This window comes from Diadema setosum, chromosome 19 (genome assembly GCF_964275005.1).
Source record: "Diadema setosum chromosome 19, eeDiaSeto1, whole genome shotgun sequence".
NCBI classification, from domain to species: domain Eukaryota; kingdom Metazoa; phylum Echinodermata; class Echinoidea; order Diadematoida; family Diadematidae; genus Diadema; species Diadema setosum.
In genome coordinates this window covers 5,763,100-5,771,701 of record NC_092703.1, presented here as the reverse complement: position 1 = coordinate 5,771,701, position 8,602 = coordinate 5,763,100, and the positions used below count along the sequence as shown (strand labels likewise).

The 8,602-nt window shown below is 39.8% G+C and overlaps 2 protein-coding genes across 2 annotated transcripts; one reads left to right on the top strand and one right to left on the bottom strand.

The window, feature by feature from the left end:
• The first annotated feature begins 2,357 nt into the window (after positions 1-2,357).
• LOC140242935 (L-rhamnose-binding lectin CSL3-like) lies at positions 2,358-5,157 on the top strand. Its single transcript, XM_072322680.1, has 2 exons — positions 2,358-2,436; positions 4,598-5,157. Exons 1-2 carry the CDS (start codon positions 2,358-2,360, stop codon positions 5,155-5,157), a joined length of 639 nt encoding a protein of 212 aa, XP_072178781.1.
• A 1,592-nt stretch (positions 5,158-6,749) lies between these two features.
• LOC140242933 (uncharacterized) lies at positions 6,750-7,838 on the bottom strand. The gene has a single exon (XM_072322679.1). It carries the CDS (start codon positions 7,836-7,838, stop codon positions 6,750-6,752), a length of 1,089 nt encoding a protein of 362 aa, XP_072178780.1.
• Positions 7,839-8,602: the final 764 nt, after the last annotated feature.

The window sequence follows — 8,602 nt, the reverse complement described above, 5'->3', positions numbered from 1 at the left end:
ATTTTAAGGTCTCACATGTCTTCTCTGAATAAATGCAAATCACTGGATTCTATGACCCTATTCCTAACGCCCTCATTAACCTAAACCTGAAATCTTATTACAACCTTAACCTAAGTAGTTAAGTCCTTAAGAAGACCGGAGCATTTGTCGCAGGAGTAAAATATGTCCTGTCACCAAATCACTAAATTGGTCTGTTTAAAACAAAATGAAATCATTTTGTATCTGCACTCTCTCTCTCTCTCTCTCCCTTGAAAGTCATTGTTGCTATTTAGGTTTGTAAGGCTCAGTCATGTTATATTTGATGGGAAAGACATTATTCTTCATTCTTTTCGTGTCAATGATGAACATGTGTAATAGTGAGGACATTTACAGTCTACACGACAGTTCAATGCGAGACTTGATTATGAGTGGTTACATCATCTCCTTTGCAAACTTGAGTATTATAAGACTCGAAACATGGGACATAATGTCCTATTCCATAACTTCCTTATAAAATCACATCCATTCTCTTCGTCCAATTTTACTCTTTGCATTAAATGCAACTTGGAATGGAATTAGTTTCTAATGTATTGTATGACAAACATTAACGAAACAATGCTTTTAAAGCACAGATTTTACGCCAGGCATCGCATTAACTGCTTGGATATCATGTTTGCACATGAGCGTAAAATAACACTTCATGATTATGTCCTGGTTGTCAGGCAGAAAGATCACGCGTAGGCCTATCATGATTCTGAGCAAACAAAAAAGCAGATGCACAAAGTTCACAACGATCGTAGAATTTGTGACATAAATGTATATGTTTTTGTCTGTGTGTGTGTGTGTGTGTGTGTGTGTGTGTTTGTGTACGTCACGTGAATACTGTATGGCAAATATCGAAAGAATATCATCGTAAACTGATATTGTATCTATATGATATATCAATAATATAACATGGTACTCAACCGCTTAACGTAATCATGCCAAAAGGGCCTTAACACCATAGACTTTGTACACTATTAGTGCCCTTTTGGCATGAGGCCGACGGTATCATCAAGCAAAATATATAAGTACAAGGTATACAGCTGAATTAATTCTGGAATCGAAAGCATAATGATTAAGAAGCCCTTAGTAATTAAGATTTTGTGAAAAAAAGAAAACATAAGGTATTTTCTTTGGGATAAAACTCCTAAGATGGTTATATCTAAACGGTGATGAAGCCCTCACAATGCCTGGAACAGGCTGATTCACAGTGATATTCACTCAATAATAATAGTTCAGTTTTCCTGAATTCTGGACATTATCAATTGTAAGATGTTAAGAAATCGTTGGACATAGAGGTGATTCTATATAAAAGTTGACGAAATTTGCAGATGCCAAGTATGATATTATCATGTTTGAATATGCATTTTAAAGAATATGCTGTCAGTATATCTACGGTGTTCTACAATGTTCTATGAACAGTTATAAACCGTTTAGCAAGGGGGTTATTCTATAATACTGTCTAACGGAGAATAATCCCACTCGCCAGAGTGACGCCTATCACCTTCCCCGTACTCGCACTATTTTTGCAAAGAAAACAATTATATTTACTGGACCCAGATATTGGAATGATCTCCCTCTAGATATCACTTCTTCCTTATCTTTATTCACCTTCAAACGCAAATTAAAACAGTTATTACTTAGTGGATACACACTACCAAGTTTTTAGCAACCCTTTTATGCTCCCAGTCTTTTGTCCTTGTCCGCAGCACCAAGTCATTCAAGTTATTTCATGGTACCGATACATCTTTTAATAATATAGCATTTTTGTTATTCAAACACTGCGAGATTTGTATGCAGTCTCGTTTGTGCGATATCTATGTGGTTCATTAGTTTATTACTCATCGATTTTTTGTACTTGTGTAATTTTAGTTGGTCAAGACAAACATATCCGTTCTCCGTGTAAAATTATATGCCTATGAACTCGGGAACCTACAGTTTTACAAGCTTTAAAGCTTTTATGTAGGCCCCATCATATTTCTTATACTTACTAGTGACATTTTCACACAATATGACCTTGTACATTTGTGTCAAGTATATTTTCTCTTTCTTTTCTTCTACGATCAAAAGACATGATTGTATATATTTTGTATTCTTGTTTTGTTGTCAATAATTTTGTAATGTCATCATTGAGAAATGGAAATATGAAATAAATTTGAACTTTGAATAATAAAGATCACTCACGGAGGTTAAATTTTTGGAGCAGTAAATTCTATAGCTTCGTATTACAATGTGCAGAAGCCAACTGTAGCACAGTGCCTTATAACACCTAAGCATAGTGTTCACATATTTTCAAAATGTTCTCTCTTGTTCCAGAGTGAAAGCAGCATCTCAACATGTCCGGTTTGACAGGGATTTCTCTGCTCTGCTTTGTGGCAGTCACCGTCGCTGTGTGTGCCGACGGAGAACTGCAATGTTAGTGAAAGTTTCTTTTATTGCCAAAAGAGACAATACAAGCCATCTTCATTTCTGTTTTGGCCTTCCAAATGATGACATTCGAAGATTTTAGTAGCCCGGACCGGCTAGGGAGCTTTAGATATTAGACGCGCGGACGTTCAATGGGAAAAAAACAAACAAACATGATCTGAACGTGCGCAGTGGCGCGGGTCAAGTTGACGCACGCTTCTGCGCACGCTCAGATCATGTTTTTTCCCTTTGAACGTCCGCGCGTCTAAAATCTAAAGCTCCTTATTTTTATGTAGACCCTACAGTACGTTTACAGTCTTTAAAAAAACAAACAGATTTCCATCATTCCTGAGTGCTCCTTTCTTAAAATCAAATGTATGATTGGCTAATGTGTGATGTAGGCCCCTATGCTCTTTTAACCACACTATAAGGAAAATGTCGATGTCTTTTTTCAGATTATGCTTTTCTTTTCTGGATGTGACCGTTGTCTGTCTATAAATGTGTTGACCCAAATGTATGAGACATGTGATCATTTGGTAGAATATTATGGAGTTGGAAAATTCATCAACTATAACAATGTGTGGCGTGTGGTGAGCTATGGTGTATTTCAAATTTTCTTCTTCCAAGAGGAATTTCCTGAAAAGATACTAGTATACATGTACCAGGAAAAAAAAAAAAACTCTCACTTTTTATATCTCTCTTTCTCTCTTTTGGCAAGTTTGGTACCTAATAATATCACTCTAATAATAAATATTTGCTTAAGCTCCTTTGTGGAGTTATTTTGTATGAGCTCCACTGCGGAGAGTTCCCTTATGAGCTCCCTCGTGGAGACTTTATAAGCTCGCTTGCGGAAACTTACAATATTAGCTCCCTCGTGGAGACGTTATGAGCTCCCTCGTGGATCAAAAACTTCATTGTGGCATATTCTTGTTTGATACTCTTTTAAGATTTATTATATCTAATTTATGTCAGTATTGTCTGGGGCAAATTATTTGTTGTATAGGGCCCCATTTTTGCCTCTCTCTTCTTTCTTTAAAACACAACACAACTTTCTCTCACGATTTCTTCCCACAGGGGGAGACTAAAGCTCATACCTCTTTAGTTGTTGTCGTTGTTCTTTAATGTCCAATAGTATACAGAAGTATGAATGATAGACTGAAACTCCAACACAGTGACAAAAAAAAAATTACATGGAAAAAATGACAATTGTTTCATTAACCCGCAATATTATGTCTGAGTAATTTCATTTTGGGCTGGGTCAAATTGTAATGTTCAAAAGACAAAATGTGGGTAGGGCCTGCAGTTGCGAAAATATACTTTTACCCGTTCCGACTACAGTTTCTTCGCACGGTTTGCTATGCAATTAAAACACCTGTTCGTTTTGTTGGGAATTTGGACAGTCATTTAATATCCATAAATGATAATCAAAGTACCTTAATTGGTGTCGATACAAAAACTTTTCAAAAGCCCCGCCCCCCATACCGATGGAATAACCCTTACAAGGCCTTGTCCAACGGATGGACATACTATTTATTGTCTATGACGAATTATTTCTTAATCCTATCCCTTTATCATGCAAACAAACATTAACAAATAAACACACACACACAAAATTGACAGTAGTAACATTTGTAAAATGCATAACAAATAAAGTAAGCCATATATATGATAACAGACGAAAAGAAAAGAAAAAAAAAAACCTCTTTGATTATATTGTACAGACATGATTATCTAAGATTGTATTATGAAAACACCATCAGCATTAGAAAGTCAACACTAATCATTAACAGTGCTCGTATTTGCTTTGGCCCCTTCCACTGACTGGTGGAGACGTTTTTTTTTTTTTCACCTTGTCCCCTGTAATAACAATAGACCTATATTTTTTCTTACTCATCCTGAAAGACAGACAAACTTGGGTAACTTTTTAGATGAATATATGACAAAACGGAGTCCATGAATATTGACCGAACAGGTGTACTCTTGACTACTTATGACTTTGGGTCCCTAAACGACTCTGCAGATGAATGAGTGAGATGAATGGCTGGCATCCATACCCGTCAAGTGAGTGACCAATTAAAGAGAGTGCTTGTGCTCTAAATAGTTGATCGAGACCGAGTGACCATTACGCTCATTGACCATTACGCTCTCTCATGTTGCATAATCATTTCAGATGAAATGGTGTGCGAGCATCGCACTATATCTCTCAGTTGCCCCGCTGGGGAACAGGTTTACACCATGAGTGCAAGTTACGGTCGTCGTAGCAACCGCTTGTGTACAACTGGACCGATACAAACCACCAACTGCCACAGCGGGAGTTCCCTGTCTAGGGTCTCGAGTTCCTGCGATCGGCAGTCATCGTGCAACGTTACTGCATCCAACTCGGTCTTCGGTGACCCCTGCGTTGGTACCTTCAAGTATTTGGAGGTCGTGTACGTCTGCACCTCATGGACGCAGAGGCGTGTGTGCGAGCATTCCACTCTCAGCCTTTCCTGCCCCTCTGGACAGACGATCATCATCGGAGACGCCCTCTACGGCAGGACTACAGGAGCAAGCGTCTGTCCTCACTCAAGCATCCGAACGGAAAACTGCAGAGCAGCCTCATCATTGTCTCGCGTGAAGAGCAGCTGCGAAGGGCGAAACTCCTGCTCAGTGGCTGCCACAAACGGCGTGTTTGGCGACCCGTGCGTAGGTACTTACAAGTACCTGGAAGTGCAGTACGACTGTGAGTGATCAAAGCATTTGGTAAGTTAACTCCATTAGAACACTGTCAGTGACTGTATTGTTCATCCCATTTGAATTTGTAACACATTCGCGTCATTATTTGTATTAAAGTGTATTTCTATATAATGTTCTTACTGAGAAAAGAAGAGCATTATTACAAAATCTTCTTTAATATGTTGATTCTTGTAAGCACTGAAACGGGTTATTCACTCTCTCCCTGCGCTTTAAGGAAAAAAAAAAAGAAGATCTGATACTGGTTCCAAGCAACGCGCCAGGTTTACACGACTCACCGCAAAAAATATTGCCAGAACCATCATGTAGAAAATCTGCCCGAGGAATTACACCAGTTGGTTGGGTTTGCTAAAACCCCTTTATAACGAGGTATATAGGAGAGTGGATATTTTCTTGCTGTAATTGGAAGTAAAAAATATCAAAATAATATGGTAGGTCCTATGCAGGAGGGATGAAATCAGACACATTAGAGTACATGTACTTGGCATTTTGACATTGTGAGCTCCGGTGAATGTTATACAAATGCCTTACGTCATAATTCAAAGTGACATAGGCCCGCATGTGTGGATTCGTTTGGAATATTATTTTTTTCCTCGAGAAAATATTTTAAAGGTCTGATCTCAAAGCGATTCAACTCCAATCGTTTTCATTTAAGTATGTGAGATTTAAGCTTCTAATAAACAAGCAAATGGTTTATATTTAAATCATAACGTCACGAATATTCCTTATTTTGTAACAGGCGAGCTCGAATTGGAATTATTTGCTCTATCTGAAGATGGATTTTGAAATGCTGTAAAAAATGGCGTTTGACCCGTTTAGCGGGAAAACTCTTCATTCAATTATGAGCGGGGAATATATCTCGGAGGGGATGTCAATATAAAGTAATATCTTTACGCTCTCGTGCATGCGCTACCGTCGTGTGGTAGTTTCGACTGGGTGCATCCAGGAGCCAGCTATATATATCGCTGTACATTACTTCAATTGCATCGAGTGATGTATATCGTTAGATGATCATAACGTCATCTATAGGTAAGACATGGTGTCCTTTCGTGGAGTTCGGTAAAAGTTCCATGAAAATGGTTGTTATAATGGTTTTTGGGGGTTTTGTTTTTATATGAGAGAGGTATTTTGCCAGATAGCAACAACAAAAAAAAATATCCTTTTCTCCTGCGGTACATTTTACTCATGACCTTACAAACAATATTCATATTTCTCCTTTGTCCTTCTGCAGGCTTCCAGTCGATGTCTATACCACTCTCATGGAGACAATGGACCTGAATAACAATTAATGGTGGACTTGTATACGCTGTTCTGGTTCTAATTGGATATCTTCTAATGCTATTTAATTCTATCCAGATGAATGGGTGAGCTTGCTAAAGCTGGCGACACAGTAAATTGACAGCTATACAGGCACTTGCTCGGATGTCACAAGAATTCAAGAAAAAATTGACGAAAGTGTACATGCTTTCATCAACAAGATCAAAGATTAGTTGAATCAAGAAACTGGAAATAAACTCACTGTTGCGACGTTTCGCCAATTATCAATTGGCTTCTTCGGGCGAATGAAGCTCCCGATGATGGAATGGCCCTTAAATAGTGCGAGATTGTGCAGAGCGCACTGGACCTTGTCCAGCGCGCGAAAGACGGCTTGGGATTTTGCGAACGGCCCGGTCCCACGCGTGCGATAAATTGAAGCGGAGACCTCCTCTCTTGTTAAGTGTAGGTCTCTCCACACGTTCCCAGATGGCTTCCTTGACGCCCCTCTCGAACCACTTGGATTCTCTATCCAGAATAATCACTTGATTGGTGTTAAACGAATGTTTGCTGGCATTGATGTGTGTGTATACTGCTGAATCCGGGATGCTTTCTGAGTTGCTGGGTCTTCTGTTTTGGTTCATGCGAGCTTTTGGTGATTGTTGTGTTTCCCCTATGTAGAAATCATGGCAATCCTCCTGGGAACATCGGATGCCATAGACTACGTTTCTCTGTTTTTCTTTGGCGGCTCGGTCCTTGACGTGAACTAATCTCTGCCTTAATGTGTTGTGGGGCTTGAAGGCAGTAGTGATGCCCTGTTTCTGAAACAGCCTTTTGATCTTGTCCGACAAATCATGCACGTACGGGATAGTGATGGTGACTTTCCGTCCCTGTGTTCCGTGGGTTCTCTGTGTGTTCTTGCTTTGTCGTTTCGGGGTGTCTGCTTTAGAGAATGCCCAGTCTGGGTATCCACATCTAGCCAGGGCGTTTTTGATGTTGGTCTTTTCTTTTTCAACCTCAGGTGGACTGTGAACTATGGTGTCTGCTCTGTGGAAGAGGGTCCTGATGACTGCAAGTTTGTGAACCAAGGGGTGATGTGACTGGAAATTAAGATACTGGTCCGTATGGGTCGGTTTCCTGTACACTGAAGTGGAGATGGTACCATTTGAATCGACGTGGACCTCAACATCTAGGAATGCCAGCTGTCCATCCTTGCATGTTTCTTGTGTAAAGGAAATGTGCGTGTCCAAAGAGTTGATATGACCAAAGAAAGACGCACTCTCTTCGTCATGGAGGATGACAAAAGTGTCATCCACGTAGCGGAGCCAGATACATGGTTTGTGTCCAGAGTAGGTACTCAGTGCTGTGGCCTCAAACTCTTGCATGTAGATGTTGGCCACTATGGGAGAAACTGGTGAACCCATAGCACATCCATGTTGTTGTATGTAGTGCTTGCCGTTGAAAGAAAAATAGGTTGTACTCAAACAAACCCCTAGCGCTTCAACAATCTGATCTATGGAAAGTGAAGTACGATCCTTCCAGCTGTCATCCCGACTAAGACATGTCCTAACCGCATTAACTGCTTCAGATGAGGGAATCGATGTAAATAAGGCACTTACATCATATGATACTAATGTTTCATTATCCGCTAGTTTGATGTGTGAAATCTTCTCAACGAAGTCTTGGCTGTTTTTCACGTGGTGAGGAGACTTTCCTACTAAGGGACTTAGAAGGTTGGCAAGGTGTTTGGCAAGGCTGTAAGTCACAGAGCCAATGCAGCTTACAATAGGTCTCACTGGAATGGGATCAGATTTATGTACCTTTGGCAGGCCATAAAATCCTGGTACTGTAGGTTCTGTAGGTGGAGTCAAGAACTGTTTTTGTCTATCGCTGAAACCACCTTCCTTGTGGATCTTATTAATGACACCAGTTACTGTCTTCCTATATCCATTGGTAGGGTTGTAACCTATGGTCTTATAGGTCTTCTTATCGTCCAACAAATCTAGACATTTGTCAGTGTACTTGTCTTTGTCAAGCACAACTACACACCTCCCTTTATCTGCTGGTACAATTACAATGTTCTTATCCCCTGCTAACTCTTCCAAAGCACGTCGTTCTTTTTCTGTGATGTTCGGTTTCGGTAATTCAGAGTGACATAATAGGGTACTCACGTCATGCCGTAACTCCT

Coding starts and splice junctions, on each gene's coding strand:
- LOC140242935 (XM_072322680.1), top strand. CDS start 2,358: ATGTCCGGTTTGACAGGGATTTCTCTGCTCTGCTTTGTGGCAGTCACC. Junction 2,437..4,597: donor TGCCGACGGAGAACTGCAAT/GTTAGTGAAAGT, acceptor TAATCATTTCAG/ATGAAATGGTGTGCGAGCAT.
- LOC140242933 (XM_072322679.1), bottom strand. CDS start 7,838: ATGGGTTCACCAGTTTCTCCCATAGTGGCCAACATCTACATGCAAGAG.